This window comes from Physeter macrocephalus, chromosome 14 (assembly GCF_002837175.3).
Source record: "Physeter macrocephalus isolate SW-GA chromosome 14, ASM283717v5, whole genome shotgun sequence".
NCBI classification, from domain to species: Eukaryota; Metazoa; Chordata; class Mammalia; order Artiodactyla; family Physeteridae; genus Physeter; species Physeter macrocephalus.
In genome coordinates this window covers 27,856,637-27,878,150 of record NC_041227.1, presented here as the reverse complement: position 1 = coordinate 27,878,150, position 21,514 = coordinate 27,856,637, and the positions used below count along the sequence as shown (strand labels likewise).

The following is a 21,514-nucleotide window of genomic DNA, read 5'->3' as shown; positions in this document are numbered from 1 at the left end:
CAAAACTATGTTGAATAATAGTGGTGAGAGTGGACATCCTTGTCTTGTTCCTGATCTTAGATGAAATGCTTTCAGTTTTTCACCACTGAGAATGATGTTTGCTGTGGGTTTGTCGTATGTGGCCTTTATTATGTTGAGGTAGGTTCCCTCTATTCCCACTTTCTGGAGAGGTCTTATCCTGAATGGGTGTTGAGTTTTGTCAAAAGCTTTTTCTGCATCTGTTGAGATGATCATTTGGTTTTTATTCTTCAATTTGTTAATATGGTGTATCACATTGATTGATTTGCGTATATTGAAGAATCCTTGCATCCCTGGGATAAATCCCACTTGATCATGGTGTATGATCCTTTTAATGTGTTGTGGGATTCTGCTTGTTAGTATTTTTTTGAGGATTTTTGCATCTATATTCATCAGTAGTCTTGGTCTGTAATTTTCTTTTTTTGTACTATCTGTCTGGTTTTGGTATCAGTTATGTTGGCCTTGTAGAATGAGTTTGGGAGTGTACTTTCCTCTGAAGTTTTCTGGAAGAGTTTGAGAAGCTCTTCTCTAAATGTTTGATAGAATTCACCTGTGAAGCCATCTGGTCCTGGACTTTTGTTTGTTGGAAGATTTTTAATCACAGTTTCAACTTCATTACTTGTGATTGGTCTGTTCATATTTTCTGTCTTCCTGGTTCAGTCTTGGAAGGTTATACCTTTCTGAGAATTTGTCCATTTCTTCCAGGTTGTCCATTTTATGGCATAGAGTTGCTTGTAGTAGTCTCTTAGGATGCTTTGTATTTCTGTGATGTCTGTTGTAACTTGTTTTTCATTTCTAATTTTATTTATTTATTTAATTAATTAATTTATTTATTTTTGGCTGTGTTGGGTCTTCATTTCTGTGCGAGAGCTTTCTCCAGTTGCGGCAAGCGGGGACCGCTCTTCATCGTGGTGCGCAGGCCTCTCACTGTCACGGCCTCTCCCGTTGTGGAGCACAGGCTCCAGATGCGCAGGCTCAGTAGTTGTGGCTCATGGGCTTAGTTGGCCTCTCACTGTCACGGCCTCTCCCGTTGTGGAGCACAGGGGCCTCTCCCGTTGGCTCAGTAGTTGTGGCTCATGGGCTTAGTTGCTCCATGGCATGTGGGATCTTCCCAGACAAGGGCTCGAAGCCGTGTCCCCTGCATTGGCAGGCAGATTCTCAACCACTGTGCCACCAGGGAAGCCCTCTAATTTTACTGATTTGAGTCCTCTCCCTTTTTCTTGGTAAGTCTGGCTAATGGTTTATCAATTTTGTTTATCTTCTCAAAGAACCAGTTTTTAGTTAGAAGAAAGTATAATCTGTTTTTGGATGGAATGTCCTATAAATATTAATTAAATCTATCTGGTCTATTGTGTCATTTAAAGCTTCTGTTTCCTTATTTATTTTCATTTTGGATGATCTGTCCATTGGTGTAAGTGAGGTGTTAAAGTCCCCACTATTATTGTGTTACTGTCAATTTCCTCTTTTATAGCTGTTAGCAGTTGCCTTATTTATTGAGGTGCTCTTATGTTGGGGGCATATATATTTATAATTGTTATATATTCTTCTTGGATTGATCCCTTGATCAGTATGTAGTGTCCTTTTTTGTCTTTTGTAACATTCTTTATTTTATAGTCTATTTTATATGATATGAGTATTGCTACTCCAGCTTTCTTTTAGACAGCATATATATGGGTCTTGTTTTTATATCCATTAAGCGAGTTTGTGTCTTTTGGCTGGAGCACTTAATCCATTCACGTTTAGGTTGGATTGATCCCTTGATCAGTATGTAGTGTCCTTTTTTGTCTTTTGTAACATTCTTTATTTTATAGTCTATTTTATATGATATGAGTATTGCTACTCCAGCTTTCTTTTGCTTTTTTTCTTTCTTTTTCCATCCCCTCACTTTCAGTCTGTATGTGTCCTTAGGTCTGAAGTGGGTTACTTTTAGACAGCATATATATGGGTCTTGTTTTTATATCCATTAAGTGAGTTTGTGTCTTTTGGCTGGAGCACTTAATCCATTCACGTTTAAGGTAATCATCAATATGTATGTTCCTGTTACCATTTTCTTAATTGTTTTGGGTTTGATTTTGTTTTTTTGTGTGTTTTTTTTTTTTTTGCAGTACACGGGCCTCTCACTGTCGCGGCCTCTCCCGTTGCGGAGCACAGGCTCCGGACGCGCAGGTTCAGCGGCCATGGCCCACGGGCCCAGCCGCTCCACGGCATGCAGGATCCTCCCGGACTGGGGCACGAACCCATGTCCCCTGCACTGGCAGGCGGACTCTCAACCACTGCGCCATCAGGGAAGCCCTGGGTTTGTTTTTGTAGGTCCTTTTCTTCTCTTGTGTTTCCCACTTAGAGAAGTTCCTTTAGCATTTGTTGTAGAGCTGGTTTGGTGGTGCTGAATTCTCTTAGCTTTTGCTTGTCTGGAAAGCTTTTGATTTCTCCATCGAATCTGAGATCCTTTCTGGGTAGAGTAATCTTGGTTGTAGGTTCTTCCCTTTCATCACTTTAAATACATCGTCCCACTCCCTTCTGGCTTGTAGAGTTTCTGCTGAGAAATCAGCTGATAACCTTATGGGAGTTCCCTTGTGTGTTATTTGTTGTTTTTCCCTTGTTGCTTTTAATAATTTTTTTTTTTGTCTTTAATTTTTGCCAGTTTGGTTACTGTGTGTCTTGGTGTGTTTCTCCTTGGGTTTAGCCTGCCTGGGACTCTCTGCGCTTCCTGGACTTGGGTGGCTATTTACTTTCCCATGTTAGGGAAGTTTTTGACTATAATCTCTTCAAATATTTTCTTGGGTCCTTTCTGTTTTCCTTCTGGGACCTCTATAAGGCGTATGTTGGTGCGTTTAATGGTCCCAGAGGTCTCTTAGGCTGCCTTCATTTCTTTTCATTCTTTTTTCTTTATTCTTTTCTGCAGCAGTGAATTCCACCATTCTGTCTTCTAGGTCGCTTATCCGTACTTCTCCCTCAGTTATTTTGCTATTGATTCCTTCTAGTGTATTTTTCATTTCAGTTATTGTATTGTTCACCTCTGTTTGTTTGTTCTTTAATTCTTCTAGGTGTTTGTTCTTTCATTCTTCTAGGTCTTTGTTAAACATTTCTTGCATCTTCTCAATCTTTGTGTCCATTCTTTTTCCAAGGTCCTGGATCATCTTCACTATTATTATTCTGAATTCTTTTTCTGGAAGGTTGCCTGTCTCCACTTCATTTAGTTGTGTTCCTGGGGTTTTATCTTTTTCCTTCATTTGGTACATAGCCCTCTGCCTTTTCGTTTTGTCTGTCTTTCTGTGAATGTGGTTTTTGTTCTACAGGCTGCAGGATTGTAATATTCTTGCTTCTGCTGTCTGCCTTCTAGTAGATGAGGCTATCTAAGAGGCTTGTGCAAGCTTCCTGATGGGAGGGCCTGGTGGTGGGTAGAGCTGGGTGTTGTTCTGGTGGGCATAGCTCGGTAAAACTTTCATCTGTTTGTCTGCTGATGGGTAGGGCTGAGTTCCCTCCCTGTTGGTTGTTTGGCCTGAGACGACCGAGCACTGGAGACTACAGGCTCTTTGGTGGGGCTAATGGCAGATTCCGGGAGGGCTTATGCCAAGGAGTACTTCCCAAAACTTCTGCTGCCAGTGTCCTTGTCCCCCTGGTGAGCCACAGCCATCCCCCACCTCTTCAGGAGACCCTCCAAGAATAGCAGGTGGGTCTGGTTAAGTCTCCTATGGGGTCACTGCTCCTTCCCCCTGAGTCCTGACGCACACACTATTTTGTGTGTGTCCTTAAGAGTGGAGTCTCTGTTTCCCCCAGTCCTGTTTATGTCCTGCCAACAAATCCTGGTAGCCTTCAAAATCTGAATCTCTGGGAATTCCTCCTTCCTTTGCCAGACCCCAGGTTGGGAAGCCTGACTTGGTACTCAGAACCTTCACTTCAGTGAGTGGAATTCTGTGGTATAATTGTTCTCCAGTTTGTGAGTCACCCACCCAGCAGTTATGGGATTTGATTTTATTGTGATTGTGCCCCTCCTACTGTCTCATTATGGCTTCTCCTTTGTCTTTGGTTGTGGGGTATCTCTTTTGGTGAGTTCCATTGTCTTCCTGTCGATGACTGTTCAGCAGTTAGTTGTGATTCCAGTGCTCTCGCAAGATGGAGTGAGTGCACGTCCTTTTACTCCGCCATCTTGAACCTGTCTCTTAGTCTTGACATCAGGTAGAGTGATTCCTCCCACTTCATTCATTTTCAGAAAAGTTTTAGCTATTCTAGAATGTTCCTTTGCCATTCCATGTAAGTTTTAGAGTAATCTTTTCTATATCTACAAAAAATCTTGCTAGGATTATGATAGGAATTGTGTTAAACTTGTACATTAATTTAAGGAGAATTGACATCTATATTATGTTGAGTCTTCCAGTCCATAAATACAATATGTTTCTCCACTTACTATATCTTACTTGGTTTCCTTTATCAGTGTTTTGCAGTTTTTAGCGTGTAAGTCCTGTGCATGTTTTGTTAGATTTATATTTATTTATTTATTTTTTTTGGGTGGTATGCGGGCCTCCCTCTGTTGTGGCCTCTTCCATCGTGGAGCACAGGCTCCGGACGCGCAGGCTCAGCGGCCATGGCTCACGGGCCCAGCCGCTCCGCGGCATGTGGGATCCTCCCAGACCGGGGCGCGAACCCGGTTCCCCTGCATCTGCAGGCGGACGCGCAACCACTGCGCCACCAGGGAAGCCCTAGATTTATATTTAAATGATACTGTATTTTTAATTTTGGTTTCTTTGTGTCCATTTATACGGTTGGTTTTTATGTGTTGATCTTGTGACTTTGTTGAATTCACTTATTAGTTCTCAGATTTTTTTGTAGATTCTGTGAGATTCCCTGCATAGGTCATTATGTCATCTGCAAAGAGCGATAGTTTTATGTCTTCCTTTTCTATCTTTATGCCTTTTATTTCCTTTTTTTTTTTTTTGCCTTATCACATTGGCTAGAACTTCCAGTATTATGTTGAATCAGAGTAATGAGAGCAGACATATTTTTCTTGTTCCTCATTTAGTCTTTCACCATTAAGTATATTCCAAACTTTGCTTTGGAAGTTTTTTGTAGATGTTCTTTATCAAGTTGAGGAAACTCTATTTCTGGTTTTCTAAGTTTTTTTTATTATGAATGGGTGTTGAATTCTGTTAGATGATTTTTCTGCATCAGTTATATGGTTGCGTGATTTTTTTTCTTCTTTAGCCTGTTAGATGATGGATTATATTGATTGATTTACCAGTAGTGAAACAGCCTTGCATCCATCTTGGTCATGGTATACAATTCTTTCTGTATGTTTTTGAATTCTATTTGCTAATATTTTATTGAGTATTTTTATATCTATATTCATAGTAGATATTGATCTGTAGGTTTCTATTTTTTGGTGCTATCTTTGGTTTTGGTATTAGGTGGAAGATTGTGAACATCTTGAGGGAAGACAGTGATAATGACCACTAAGTCATGGGCTTGGGGTATGGAACATCAAAAAGAATCCAGGGGGGAAAGAGAATCCAAGGAAGGGAAGTGGTGTTGTTTGGCTGGAAATACTATTGCTTGGGTGAGTGTAGGACAGTGTACCGGAACAGAGGGGTGAGGATGAAATCTGATTGTTATGGATGGAACTGTTACTGTAGTTGGTTTATGGAGGATCTTAGATAATAATGATGTGGTAGGGCTGGGAATATGTTGACTGTAGGGAAAAAAATTAATATAGGAGTGTTAGGGAATGAATACTGGAGACAGATCTTGGACCTGAAGGTGATGTGGACAGACCCTATGGAAAGATCAGTCTCAAGCAGGAAAGTGACCAGCTCTCTCTCGGATTTCTGGGAAGGAGGATGGATTGATTTGGAAAGCATGGGGTCCTTAGAAGTGATATTAATGTCTGGTCGTGTCTCTCCTTATGCTTTGTTTGGTAGGAAGGGCATATGCCTAAAACCAGTGGAATCAGAGATTTGCACAGAAATGGGAGCAAGTACCATCTACTGACACTCTCTGTGGGGTAGTTATGATGATACATCAGAGCTTCCTTTCGGTCCTTAGGCCAGTTTTTGGTTTTTATCTGTTTGTTTTTTTTTTCGTTTTTAACAGACCAATGATGACCACAGTTAGGACAGGTAAGTGTAGAAACTCTTCTTTGATTAAACTTCAAAATTGAGAAGTCATTGGAAGTCCTTCTGGTCAGCTACTCAGTTCTAGTCCTGTCCAGCATTCATCATGAGAGGGCCTTTGGCTCCATCCTTTGTTGAGCCAGAGCCACTGACCATCAGTTTGTAATCAGCAGACTTAGTCTTCAGACCACTTCTGCATAAAAATAGAAGAAAAAAGAATACTCCCTAATTTCTTGTTATGATTCTGATACCAAAGTCAGATAAGGACCAGTTTCCATCCCTAGCAGTCGTTCCCTTCCTCATACCTTCATGTGTTGGCACTCAGGAAGCTGATTTCTGTTCTTATTGCAGCTGCAGTCGACTCCGCCAGGTTCAGAGCATCCTGACCCAGAGCAGCAAGTCTCAACCCGACGGGATCCTCTGCATCCTAGGTCAGTGCTTTTAACAAGGTGGGACTCAGGGCTCGGACAACTTGGCTTCTGTTCACAGGAAGATATTAATAATTGTATCATCACTGTGAGATAAGATGTGAGTTAGTATTCTTCTCCCAGCTTTTGTTCCCCTGAGCTCTGTTGCTGTTTTTTTTGTTTGTTTTTTGTTTTTTGCGGTACGTGGGCCTCTCACCATTGTGGCCTCTCCCATTGCGGAGCACAGGCTCCAGACGCTCAGGCCCAGCGGCCATGGCTCACAGGCCCGGCCGCTCCACGGCATGTGGGATCCTCCTGGACCAGGGCACAAGCCTGCGTCCCCTGCATCGGCAGGCGGACCCTCAACCACTGCGCCACCAGGGAAGCCCTGTTGCTGTTTTAATGAGGTCAGGTGAGATATCAGTGAGATAGGGAGCCTGTACCACAGAGCAGACACTTTGTACATGTTATCTCATTTCTCCTCACAGCAACCTTACAAGAGGCAGTGTTGTCCCTTTTTTACAGAGGAGGAAACTGAGACTCTGGGAGATCAAACAGACTTGCTCAGGGCCATAGAGTGGCAGAATTCGGCATTTATTTGTTCTTTAACACTGTTCTTATTATGAAAACACATCATATAATTTAAAAATTAAGACATTACACAAATAATAATGAACAAAATTTTCTAATCATCCCAGTTACCCAGTCCCACTCCCCAGAGATAATATCAGCCGTATTTTTTTTAACACAAAAGGGAACATTTTATGTATATTGTTGTTAATCTAATCGAAAATTTTTCACTTGATAAGTATATCTTGGAGATTTTTCTATGTCAGGTCAGTCTCCTTCTTTATCTCACTTTCATTTACATTCACAGTATTGAGTTATAAAACTTGCTTAGGTTAGGTTGTTTGTCTGTCAACCACCCAGTTTCCTTCCCAGAAGCAAACCACTTTCTTCTTTGTCCTTCCTCAGATAGTCTGCATAATTTTATTTTTTCACTTAACAGCACTTGCATTTAAACTTACAATAGGCAGTGGGCAGAGTGGTTAAAAACGTGCACTCTGGAGCCAGGCAGGTTTTGGGTTTGAATCTTGGCTTCATCAGTCACTTAGCCAAGAGACATAGTTTATGGTAGGCCTAGAATTCCAGTCAAATGCTGAAACAACACTCACTGGATTCTCTTTCCAGCTGCAGCCATCAAGGGTGTGGGGGCTGTCTTTGCCATGAATTTACTTATGAATAAAATCACCTGTTTGTTACTGGACTTATGCTGTTATTTCTGTTAGTTAAGGCTCAACCTAGTAAAAAATAGGCAGCATAAAATTGATCATGTGGGCTACTTGAATATAGAATACTAAAGGATTGAGGAAAAGGTCAACTTATAAGAATATCACGAGACCATATATATATATACATATATATTTTTTTAACGAAAACACAAATGTTGCAGAAATTGATGTTTGAGGTTGGGTGTGAAGATTGAGGTAAAAACTTAATAAACCTTCAGGACAGGGACTTCCCTGGCAATCCAGTGGTAAAGACTATGTGCTTCTGATGCAGGGGCCGTGGGTTCGATCCCTAGTCAGGGAACTAGGATCCCACATGCTGCGTGGTGTGGCCAAAAAAAAGAAAAAAAAAAACCCTTCAGGACAAACAGCTGTATGTGAATGTGAAGCAAGAAATCAGTGAGGCACTTGTATGTTTTTAAACAGCTTCTGGGGTTTAGTGAATTCTGCTTTTTTGGGTAATTAGAGTTATCATAGCATCTCATGATGGGTTGGTTGGTTTAATCTAGCCTCTAGCCCCGACAGTATCCTTCTGAGCAACTCTGACTCAACTCCCTCCACTTTGGCATTTTTCATTTAGTTATTAGGGTGTAGGAGATGTTCTCACTGAATTTCTGCTAACCTTTTTTAAAAAACAGCTTTATGGTGGTGTAATTCATGTATAGTAAACTGCACATATTTAAAGTGTACGGGGCTTCCCTGGTGGCGCAGTGGTTGAGAATCTGCCTGCCGATGCAGGGGACACGGGTTCGTGCCCCGGTCCGGGGAGATCCCACATGCCGCGGAGCGGCTGGGCCCGTGAGCCATGGCCGCTGAGCCTGTGCGTCCGGAGCCTGCGCTCCGCAACGGGAGAGGCCACAACAGTGAGAGGCCCGCATACCGGGGGAAAAAAAAAAAAAAAAAAAGTGTACGATGTGATAAGTTTTGACATACGTGAAATCCCTCTTTTGGGATTTTTCTTATGTTTTTCTCATGCTTAGACTGGGGTTATGGATTTTGGAGTGCGAGACCAATGAAGTAACATGCCATTTTCATCACATATCAAGGATACATACTAACAAGACTTTCCACTGTTTATATTGACTTTGATCACTTGGCTAAGATAATATTTGTCAGGTTCTGCATCGTAAAGTACTCTCCCCACCTCTCCTTCCATATTGTCCTCTTTGGAAGGAAGTCACTATGAGCCCACACTTAAGGAGTAGGGATTATGCTCCATTGCCTTGAGGAGAGTAGTGTCTACATAAATTATTTGAAATTCTTCTGCATGGGATATTTGTCTCTTCTCCCCCATTTATTTATTTATTCAATCGTTTGTTTGTATGTCTTCATGGAGATTTATTTTATACTTTGAGTTAAAATCCAGTACTACTTCATTTATACCTTAGGTTATAATCTACTACTACTTCAAATTGTTCCAGCTTTGGCCGTTTGGGGCTCTTTCAGTTGGTTCCTACATCCCTCCCTTTGATATATCACCACAAAAGTTTTAGTTTGTTTAGTACTTCTGTACTTTCTGACACTATAAGATGTTCCAGTCTTATTTTGTATATTACCTGCTTCAGTCCTAGAATTAGTCATTTCTCTAAGGAGCCCTGATTTCTTTTATTGGAGAATGGTATTAGAAACCAAGATCTGGGCACTGGGTATGGTCTTTGCTACTGGGATGTCATTGCTTTTAGGCCCTCTCGGCTGACAAAATAAGGAAATATATGTGTGTACCTTAAGTGGTGTATATATACACATCTGTAAATGTTATATAACTGTCTCTACTGTATTAAGCTAAACGTGAATTCATATTAGTGTTTCTAGTTCTAACCCATTACTACGTGGATCATTCTAGCCTCCTTCTCTTGCTTATCTGTAAATTTCCACTCCACCAGTGAGAAACTTGGCAGCTACCGTCTACCATCCATTTACTTGTTTAATTCCTGTATGCATGTTTAGCAGTATCAGATTTGTAGCCCAAAATTCCCCCATGGGAAACAACTGTATTAACTAGAGTATGGTGGTTACATATAGTATCTTTTGCCTTTAATTTTACATGGTCAGTCTTTTTAATGTTAGCATTTTTTGTGGCAGTTTATGTAGCTGGAATCCTTAGAAGAGGACATGCTGCCCAGACCACTGGTTATTTTTAACTCTGTAGCCTTTTCTACTTCAGGCCTTATGTAGGCCAGGTCATTTCTGCTTTTGAATCTTTTTCATCTCTTTCTTCACTAAAGTGTTGGATGGCATAAAAGAGGGCTGTGCTGCTTTGATCTAGCTGAGAAAGTAGTCTTCCCATATTTGAAGTCCCCTGCCACAGGTGGTCCCTAAGCCCCTCTGGTCTGAATGCCCATTACTTTTCACTGGTCTGAATAACAACTGGCAGTCCTGTTTCCCAGGCTTCACCCATATTTCCATTCTTGGAGCTTCTTCTGCCCCAACCCCTTCCTCTTAGCCTCAAGTAGCCAGCTGCCTCCTACCCTTGACATGTCCCTCTTGCCCAGAGTCATACCTCTGGGCCTTCACAGATATCCAGGAACCAGGTAGTATATGTGTCTGTGGCATTGAAAGGCAGTTGTGAAGGCAGTATTTAATTTCCTTTTTATTAGTCTCTGACCCAGCCCTACTAGACTGTAAGCTTTGTGAAGACCATCTGTAGTCATGTTTACTACATGCTTCAGCACCCAGCAGAGTACTAGGCCTTGGGCCTGATAAATGTGAAATGATGGATGTCTGAGGTTTCATTTACTTGTCCTCTTTTTACTTCTTTGAGTTCTTTTCAAACCACCTTAAATTCTCCTTTATTTAATTCCACATGTTTTGGTAAAGGTTTCTTTGAGAAGAGAATACTTTTCTGATGCCTATTCCTATTCTAACTGGAAGTATTAAAAAAATTTTAACCAACTATGGCAGGACTTGGACTATATTTTCTGGTTCCTTCTATCCTCAAGAATTGCTTTTGATTAAATTAACAGCTTCTATGTTCTGTGCTGTTTGACTGTCTCAGCTATATAGATCTTGAATCCATGTAAGAGTACTTGATGCTGAGGCCTGCTTCTTTCAGAGTTGTTTAGTTTGGCTTCTGGCACAAAACTGGTTGAGGTGCTGCCTTTAACTTAACCACTAGGGTTTTGCTGAGCAGGGGCAAACTGTTAGGACTCATATGTTCCCCGTAGTACAGTACAGCTGATCAGAGCCTTTTTTGCCTTGCAGGAATCGATAGCAGGTACAATGAAGGCTGCAGAGAGCTGGCAAATTATCTTCTGTTTGGTTTGTACAATCAGAATACCAGTGATTTTGAGAAAACAGGGTTTTCTGAAGAAGTTCTAGATGGTAAGTATATATTGGTGAACTCTGTGTGAGAGAGGAGTAAGTGATTTAGTACTTTGGATTCTTATTTCATGGCCTTTTTATGGAAAAATATGATCAAATTTAAAACAGCCTGAAGATCCAGTAAATTTTTGCTTTTTTTATTAATGAAAAACGACATTTCTTCTGTGCTGATATGTTAAGTAATATGCTCTGTCGGTTACCTGCTGGATTATAAGAGACTAGTGACAGGTAGTTTTCAGTACTAGATAAATCGGTTTTAGAGGAAAAAAGTAAACATCAGTGTTTGGCTTTATATTTTCTTGGCAAGGTACTAGTTTTCCTCTGAATTTTCCATTGCCTCTACATGCTGGGAGGTTCATATTATGTGCCGTTGTCCTATGAAAGCACTTTCAGTTGTGAGTCAAGGATAAGCCTGCAGGCTACTCCTGCAAGGAGGACTTCATGTGGATCTTCAGCTTAGGAACAAAGGTTCTTTGTCCTGCTCTGTCTTTGGGAATTGTTTTCTGTGAGCTGTAATTTATGACGATGCCTGTGACTACAATGCAGACTTTCTGCTTACATTCCCCTTTCCTTGGCTCTGAGACACTCAACCTGTGTTCATGCTGCTATGGGGTGATGCCCAGGAGCTCTCTCTGATATCACATACTTAGCATTATGACTTGTCTGCCAGGTGGATCAGGAGACACAGGAATAGACAAATCAAAACGGATGAGAGACAGCTCTTGTGAAGCAGCTAGGGGACGCGTGAAAGCAAACATCTGATGTTGAAACGATCTTGCTGTGGATCTAGTACAGTGGTTCTCAACTGGGGGCAGTTTTATCCCCCAGGGAACATTTGGCAATATCTGAAGACATTTTTGATTGTCACAACTGGGCAGAGTGGGTAGAGGCCAGAGATGCTACTAAACGTCCTACAACGCGTACACAGGACAGCTCCCCACAACAAAGAATGATCTGGTCTAAACTGTCAGTAGTGCTGAAGGTGAAGAACCCTGGCCTAGTGTATGTGAAAATTCTTCTGTAGTAAAGTCCTTAATAGTATCTATCCTTATAGATTGGTGAAAGATTTTCTTTTTATTAGGAAGTGCAGAAAGCAGGGTGAAATTATTCCTTCTGTTAATTTTTTTTTTCAATTCAAATTTAGTTTCAGATTTTGATTTTAAAAAATGCTTTCTTACACTGTAAAACATATACTGGTTGGAAAGAATTCATCTTGGCAGCTCATTTAGACAATTACAAAAAGACAGATACTTGTACCAACCACACATTTCACTGCAGTCAAGGTTGCTAAGGACATTGCAGTACTGAAATTAAGGAGGTAGTTTAAATCCTCAAAGGTGCTTCTTTTTGCTTATCTTTGTCTTTATCCTGTCACCTAGCGCAATGAGTGCTTATAAAGGGAGCGTTTTCTTCCAAATTAATAAATTCATTTTTTAAATCCAAGTAGCTGGAAAGCTGAGTTCACCAGATTTATCTTCTACATTACAATCCCTAATTATCTGAGAGAAAAAGAGGCAAGCAGGAAGGATTTATTTTAAAAAGAAACTTTTAAAATAGTTTACGTGCTCTTATGCTTTCTTCTTTTACCTGACTGTGTACTCTGTTAAAATTTATTTGTAGTGATGACGTCAGTCTTGTGAGATCCTGAGCATGCTTCATTAGGTTTAGTAGCTGTTGCATTATTTCTTTTACTGGATCCTAATTCTTTGCAGCATGTTAAACATTAGTATAGAGTACAGTCTATACAGGAAGCCCTCAGTGACATCAAACTCTCACTGTTGAACAAGTGACCTACGGGTGATTCAGGGTGGGTCTCCCAGCAGAATGAGACAAGGCTTCTTTCCCATCCCTTGCTACCTTTTAACTCCAGCACTTAGCTGAGAGTCAGCAGTGAAGAGCCTGCTCCATACTGTGTTGCCTAGAACACCTAGGGTCTGACCAGGTGTGGAGCTCAGAGTGGCTTAAAAGGCCACCATCATGGAGCTTTATTTCATGAGGCCACCCAGCTGTGCAGTCAGCTGAGATCAGTATTCACTGGGCTTATGTTTTTGTAGATTATGGTCCCTCACGCTGTGTTACTGTGTTGGCATTGCTCTAAACCTGCTGCCTCAGTTGCTTCCTGCCCCCACACTCCTCTCTCACTTCCAGCCATCTCCTCTAGCCCCTTCCCTAGTGTCATCATTTTAGAAAGAGGCTTAATGACTCTGGTTTCTGAGGAGCCGTAGAATGGAGCCTCTGCTTTTCTTCTGGAAGTGTGACTGCTTTCTTTCTCAGTGTTCAAATGGTTTTAATATTCCTGCCCCATTCCATGGCTTGTTTGTTAGTTTACTTGGTTTTATTTGCACCTTTGGGATTGCTTTATTTATTTGACCCACCAACATCGATGGTTATTCCCTAAATCTGTGAGCTGCTGATCACTTGCCTCTACTTCCTTCCTCCCAGCCTTTCCTGTGTACAGAGTTTACATCTGTACACAATAACCCTTCCCAGGTTGCAAGGAAAGGGATATCCTCGGGCCCATGATTTGCCTTGAGCCAGATGAGCCAGCAGCCAAGAGCTTTATACACTGATGTCTGCAGGAGAACCAGTCACTGGCCATATTTGGTGCTGTTTTCCTGCCTCAGTGGCTTTTACCTGTAGAGTTTCCATTTACTATCTGTCTCCACAACGAAGTACACAGTTGAGTTTGGTACAACAAATTTTGCTGTGTTGAACTTCGTGAAACACCCTGAAGGCTGTTCTTTTGACTTATTCTACCATACCCAGAGGGCCACAGTAGTGGAAGCATAGCATGGGGATGAGGAAATGTTTGCTGTCCACACTTGAGTGTTCTACAGTCACTTTGAAGCATGTTGCCTAATTAAAGAATTTTCAGGTTAGAGTTTTGTTACATTGTTTCTGTAGTTTTAATGGTTTTACTGATTATGTGGGTAGAAGATGTCTAAAGGAAATGCTTTTGACAATCTTGTGTTTTAATTTTGTTTTTCTTACAGATGTGATTATATTGATTAAATCAGATAGTGTCCATCTGTACTGTAATCCTATAAATTATCGCTATCTTTTACCCTATGTGGCACATTGGAGAAATCTGCATTTCCACTGCATGACCGAAAATGAGGTGAGGAGAAACGATAAAATAGGCGCTTAGAGACACTCTAAGGATAGTCGTTCAGGAAAATGTATTGATAGAATGGGAACAGGAGGTCCTTCAAGAAATCAAATTGGGGAGTTCCCTGGTGGTCCAGTGGTTAGGACTCCAAGCTTCCGCTGCAGGGGGCATGGGTTTGATTCCTGGTTGTGGAACTAAGATCCTGCATGCCACATGACATGCCCCCCACCCCCAAAAAAAAATTTGTGAAATGTGGTTACACAAAAAAGGTTATTTGTTTTAGTGGAACTTTTCATATTTCATTATGAGGCTACCCTAGCAATAAATTATATGCCTGAAAGAGACAAAAAGGACTATTAAAATTGGGACCTAATAGTGGGCTTGTGAACCTGCCTTCCTGCCCTGCTTCTTTATCCCTGGCCTGGGTCCATTCTCTTGGGCCTAGGAACTGCCCCAGGAGAATTTGATAAGCTCTGTGACATTTCCATGTTTGGATTTCTTGTTATTTGTTTCTGTTTCCCTTTAGACCCTTTTCAAAGATTTGGCTAGAAATCAAATTGGGACTTAAGATTTAGGATTTCGTGGAAATTGTGACCTAATGTAGGTCCAGAACCCTTCTTTCCATATGAGCATTTGGGGGACTTTTGAGGACAAGTTTTATCTCTTGCATTTAGGTCTCTGATCCATTTTGAGTTGACTTTTGTGTGTGGTGTAAGGTAAGGGGAATGACGTGTTTCTGACCAGCAAACACTAAAAGTTGCCTTTAAAAATACCTTCTTGATGGGAATTCCCTAGCGTTCCAGTGGTTAGGACTCTGTGCTTTTACTGCCGAGGAAGTGGGTTCAGTCCCTGGTCAGGGAACTAAGATCCCGCAAGCCACACAATGCGGCCAAGCAAAACAAAACAAAACAAAAACAAACCAAAAAACCCTCTTGGGACATTTGGGACAACTAATAAAAATGCACAGAAAATATGGGATTTTGTATGATGTCTCATTAGAGCCTGTTTCCTTTCTATTTCCTTTAGTATGAAGATGAGGAAGCTGCAGAAGAATTTAAAATTGCCAGTTTTGTGGACATGGTTCGAGACTGTAGTAGAATTGGCATTCCTTACAGCTCCCAAGGTGTGTATCTGACAGCCATTTTAGAACCTTGCTGGGATGGTGTGTGAATCGAATGTCCTTACTTCTCCTTTCACTGGAGGCATTCAGCTGGGAAACCTGTTGATCTGTTTTCACTAAAGGCAGAGAGGATCAAGCAGAATGAAATTTGGGAACTTTCCTATGCAAGCTTGTGTTCATAACTGAAGTTTCTGCAGCAACATAGTATGCTACCAGCAGCAGTCAGAAGAACTGGGATTTACCATAGTTGCCATCTATGCTATACCACTTATTATACTTGAAGTGTAGATGTGGGGCCTCTTGCTAATAAGAAATAGTAATTTGGGTAGCTGTTAAAAATCTGCTGACAGTGAGACTCAAAAATAATGTGTAGGGGACTTCCCTGGTGGTCCAGTGGTTAAGACTCTGTGCTTCCAGTGCAGGGGGCATGGGTTCAATCCCTGGTATGGGAACTAAGATCCCACATGCCAACACGGCATGGCCGAATTAAAAAAAAGTGTGAAAACAGAGGGAAAAAATCAGCAAGCTTAGCAGTGCTTGTATCTTATTTATTTAAAAAAAAAAAACTTTGCACACTGAAGCTTGTTGTTATAAGAAAAGAAAAATTTTGATTTGGTAATTTTCCCTTGAGGAAGTTGGTTAGCTGTGTTTCTTAAGGGAAAGGAGCCAAGTTTTGGTCTGTTAATAAATATATCCACTTAGTGAAACAAGTCAGATGTAGAAGGCTACTGTTTATTTATTTACTTATTTACTTACTTAGGAAATAAGAATGTGAAAAAATACTGTAGAGAAATCTGAATTTTTGTAACTTGTTTGTGTATCTGTTTCAGTTTTATTTTGCTTGATGAGGCTGTGGTGAACTTGTGAGAAATGATGTCTAATGACCACATTAGATCAGGTTTAGACTGCTATATCCAGGACGGTATTTGATACATGTTGTACTTGATTCCTCTAGGTCACTTGCAGATATTTGATATGTTTGTAGTGGAGAAATGGCCAATTGTACAGGCCTTTGCACTTGAGGGCATTGGAGGGGATGGATTTTTTACCATGAAATACGAGGTACGTATGAAAAGCAGTGTGCCTGGTTTTTGTCTACCACTGGGCTGTTTTTATGAAGGCCCACAATGTGGGTGTATAACACTCTGAAAAGCTGGCAGTGACTCCAAAGGGCATGGAGCAAGTTAAAAGACTTGAAATGGAAAATAGTTGCTATTTAAGGCTAGTCCCCAAACTGAGCTCCTGTGCCCTTCATTCTTGGAGTTCCTCTCTGTCCTCCTTCCTCTCCTTTCCCCATTCTAAGTTCACTATAGCACCCTAGGCTGACTCCTCTTATAGCTTTTATTGTCCTATGTCACCCACATTTGTCACAGCCACTCACCCATTCACCCACCCCTGGTCTCTGGATTAGAAGCTCCTTGAGAACAAAAGCATTCTTGTTGTTTGTAGCTCAGAAGTTCGTATAATTTAACTGTTCAAGAGCAATGAAAGGAGCAATGAGAATTTTGTATAAGTACTGTGTACTAGAGGAATAAAAGGGTTAGATTTTATGGTAAGAACAGCATCTTTTATTTCAGTATTCTTTGCATCTAGAAGATGACCAATAAATATTTGTTAAGTGAATTAATGAATGAGACTGGGAGAGGGGATCATCCAGGTTACATATTAGGGAGGATGACCTGGTATCCACATGCCTCCATATGATCCCCACCGAAATGACCTGCCCCCAGTACAGGAAACCAGGGAGAGGGAACATTGACATGCTAGAAATGGGGACATACTCTTAGGGATAGAAGTAAGTGGGACCTTTGGAAGCAAGGCCCAGGGCTAATTCCTACCCCTTTCTGAGAAGTAGCAGTGTCCCTAAGAAATGTTTGGAGGCTCACCTGGCAAACCCTGTAATGTAGAGGAACATGGGCTGTAGGGATGAAGATACACACACCACATCAGCCCTACTCTTCTTGCTTCTAACCAGTTTTCTCACATTGACCACAGGTAGCAGAACATTAACAAGGCTGTGGGAGCTGCCCCTGATAGCACCTAATGCCCTCTAATTTAGAAGAAGAGGGGCTTGAAAGGAGGCAAGCCATAGGAGGTAGAGAGGAAGCTTAAAATTTTTAGTGATAATGGTAATGTTTATTTTTAATTAATTGTATAAACTAGGCATTTATACTGTCTCGTGTACTCCAGGCACTGTTCTAAGCATTTTGCATGAATTAACTTTAATTCTTACAATAACCCTCTGAAGTAGGTACTGTTACCATCCCTATTTTATGGAAAGTTTAAATGAATTTCCCAAAGTCACAGAGCTAGTAGCCTGTGAGTGGCAGGGCTAGGGCCCAGTCAAGAGAGTCTGGCTTCAGAGCCTGTGCTCCTAACCCCTGGGCTGCCACTAGATTAGCATTAGAAAGCAGTGCACTAGGAGGCTGTACAATTCATGCAGCTCAAATAGGGCAGGCCTCTGGCTTCTGCCTTAAGGTGCATCACACCATGAGGTCAAATCCAGGTAATGTAGATTTTTCCTGTAGGATGGTGTTTTTAGGGGATGGGATGGGCAGTGAGGAGGAAACAGCACACATCATATTGTAAGAGTTATTACTATAAGTCTTCTCTCAAGATCCCTTTCTTCAGATCCTGCCCTTCTCTGTAGCCACTAATTTTCATTCTCTCAGATACTTTCCTTTTGTCTCCATCTCATTTCCCTTGACCTCACTTCTCTTCCTTACCCTGTCCTTCCTGGTTGTTTAAGGTATGGAGCAGTTTGGCCTACTGATCAGCTCTGCCATTATACTGTGCTTCTCTCTGATTCACATATTAAAGGCCTGATAACTGCCTGAGCCAGAAAAGTTCTTGCTTCCTTTGAAAGCTAGGAGGAGAACTACAGATACTTACAACTTAATTTTTTAAACTTCTTTTTTATTGCATGCTCATACCCAGAAGAAAATCCTTAATTCAGAGATTGTTTTCATCCCTGATGTGGTAGGTGCCAGCATGAGAAAGGAAGCCAGACCCACATAGCATTTACTTGGTATTTAGGCTGAGCCAAACTAAGTTGTGGTATAGGGAACTTTTTCTTCCTGGAAGCAGTACGGGGAAGTTCCTCTGCTAGGGCTTTCCCTGCCTCCAGCTTCCTTCTTCTTACTCTCCAGCTGCTGGAACTGTATGACCTGGTAATGTAAATTTACATTAACCAGCTCCCCAAGGGGAGGATTCTAAAATAATCCTCTGAATAATGAGAATAACTATAGAGTAAACATTCATTCACCTTTTTTTGGACAAACATAAGATTTTTGTACTGAAAGGTGGGATAAACCCTATGAAAAAATTCAAAAGGTAAGAAAGAGACCATAGCATATTAGATGCAGGGATAGATCAGCATGCTTTTAAAAAATATTTTCTCCAGGAAATAAAATAAAAATATCTCTTTGTACTTTTTAAGAATGCAGTTTGTAAAAAGAGAAATGAGATATGGTAGGTAGAGCAAGCAGAATTAAAAAGGGAGATGGATGACATGAGGAAATATTGTTATAAGTCTCAGAATTCATTAGTAGAATTAAGATTTGAATTTCAAAATAGAAATCAGGGAGATTGGCCAAATGGCAGAGTAGAAAGACCCTGAGCCCACCTCCTCTCACAAGCACACCAAAATCAGAATTATTTGCAGAGCAACCATCGATGAAAAAAGACCACAACCTACCAGAAAAGACCTTCTACAACTAAAGACATAAGGAACGAACCACAACAAGACAGGTAGGAAGGGCGGACTTGAGATATAGTCAGGTCCTTTTCCCCCAGGTGTGTGACCCACAACTGGAGGATAATTACATTGCAGAGGTTCTCCCACAGCAGTGAGAGTTCTGAGCCCCACATCGGACTCCCCAGCCTGGGGGCCCTGCACTGGGAAGATGAGCTCCCAGAGCATTTGACTTTTAAGGCCAGCAGGGCTTAATATTAGGAGTCCCACAGGACTGGGGGAAACAGAGACTTCATTCTTTAAGGGCGTGCACAAAATATCACACGCCCTGGGACTCAGGGCGAAACCAGTAATTTGATAGGACCCTGGGCCAGACTTACCTGTTGGTCTTGGGGAGTCTCCCAGAGAGGCAGAAGGCAACTGCAGCTCACCCTAGGGACATAGACACTGATGGCAGCCATTCCTTGGGAGCTCCCTTCTAGCATGTGGACACTGATGCTAGTGGTTGCCATTGTGGAATCCTCCCTCTAGCTCATTAGTACCAAGACCTGGCTTTAGTAGCCTGTAGGGGCCAGTGCTGGGATGCCTCAGGCCAAACTAACTAGGCAGGGGAACAGCCCCACCCATCAGCAGTCAGGCTGCCTGAAGACTTCCTGAACCCACAGCTGCCTCTAGACATGACCCTGCCCACCAGAGGCTCAGGACCCAGCCCCACCTACCCGTGGGAAGACACCAGTCCCAGAATCCTCTGGGCCCCAGCCCTGCCCTCCAGGAAGCCTGCTGTGGCCTTTGGACCAGTCTCACCAACCAAGGGGCAGACACCAGCTGCAAGAAAACCAGACTCCCACAGCCTGTGAATCCAGCCTGCCCAAAGCAGGCCAGACCCTCCCCTGAGACCACTTTGGCCCCAGCCCCCTGCCCACTAGCAGCCAAATACAAGCTTCAGGACACCCTGGACCCCAAACCCAACTGTGTCAGGACACCCCCCCACACACACACACACACACACCAGTGATCTGACACCAGCTCTGGGATCCCTAGGCCTAGAAACCAGACTCCAGGACCCAGGTCTGCCTGCCAGTAGTCTGGTACTAACTCCAGGACCTGGCTTCACCCACCAGTGGACAGGCAACAACCCTGGAGTCTTTTGGACCCTGACTCTACCTACCAGTGAGCCAGCACTAGTCCTGGGGCTCCCTGAGGTTTTCCAGCCCCACCAACCAGCAGCCGGCAGCCTCTGCACAAGGCAGGGCCTGGCAACCAACTGGACCAGGCGCCAACAAAGCCTACCACATCACCCAAGTAGCCCTCTACAAAAGAAGGACCCACACAGCCCTCATGGGAGAACCCCTAGAGCATATAGCTTGGGTGACGAGAGGGGGGTGCACTGCCAGGATGCGTAGGATGTCTCCTACAGAACACCACTTCTCCACAGTTGGGAAACATAATTAACCTACCAGGTAAATAAAAATACAAACAGCAACTTAGGCAAAATGAGGTGACAGAGGAACATGTTCCAGTCAAAGGAATTAGATAAAACCCCAGAAGATGAATTAAGTGAAGTGAAAAAGGCAATCTTCCCAAGAAAGAGTGCAGGGTAGTGATCAAAAAGATGATCAAAGAATGTGGGTAGTGCTTCCCTGGTGGCTTAGTGGTTAAGAATCCTCCTGCCAATGCAGAGGACACGGGTTCGATCCCTGGTCCAGGAAGATCCCACATGCCATGGAGCATCTAAGCCCGTGGGCCACAACTACTGAGCCTGTGCTCTAGAGCCCTCAAACCACAACTACTGAAGCCCGCGTGCCACAACTGCTGAAGCCCACGCACCTAGAGCCCATGCTCCTCAACAAGAGAAGGCACCGCAATGAGAAGCCTGCACACCGCAATGAAGAGTAACCCCCACTCGCCACAACTAAAGAAAGCCCGTGTGCGGCAACAAAGACCCAACACAGCCAAAAAAATAAATTAAAAAAAAAAAAAAGAATGTGGGTGAAGAATGGATGCACAGAGCGAGAAATTAGAAGTTTTTAACAAAAGAGTTAGAAAGTATAAAGAACAGCCAGAGATGAAGAATACAATAACGGAAATGAAAAATACATTAGAAGGAATCATCAGTATATTAAATGATACAGAAGAATGAATCAGCGAGCTGGAAGGCAAAGTAGTGGAAATCACTGATGCCGAACAGAAAAAAGAATGAAATGAGGACAGTTCAAGAGACCTCTGGGACAACATGAAGTGCACTAATATTTGCATTATAGGGGTCTTAGAAGGAGAAGAGAGAAAGGTGCTAAGAACATACTTGAAGACATAATAGCTGAAAACTTCCCAAACCTGGAATAGGTTACAGTTATCTACATCCAGGAAATGCAGAGTCGTCCCATACAGGATTAACCCAAAGAGGAACACACCAAGACACGTTATAATTAAAATGGCAAAAATTAAAGAGAGA

General features: G+C 42.1%; 1 protein-coding gene across 2 annotated transcripts in view; it reads left to right on the top strand.

Annotated features, from left to right (window-relative positions):
* Window positions 1-21,514, top strand: part of DNAAF9 (dynein axonemal assembly factor 9) — a 153,371-nt gene that overhangs the window by 21,224 nt on the left and 110,633 nt on the right. For both annotated transcript variants that reach the window (XR_003682785.2, XM_024117123.2), the window contains exons 2-6: window positions 6,474-6,553; window positions 11,020-11,139; window positions 14,133-14,257; window positions 15,275-15,371; window positions 16,324-16,430. Coding sequence is in view for 1 of the 2 variants with exons in the window: in XM_024117123.2 (XP_023972891.1) it covers window positions 6,474-6,553; window positions 11,020-11,139; window positions 14,133-14,257; window positions 15,275-15,371; window positions 16,324-16,430 (529 nt within the window). In the remaining variant the exon portion in view is untranslated. The remainder of the gene's footprint in view (window positions 1-6,473; window positions 6,554-11,019; window positions 11,140-14,132; window positions 14,258-15,274; window positions 15,372-16,323; window positions 16,431-21,514) is intronic.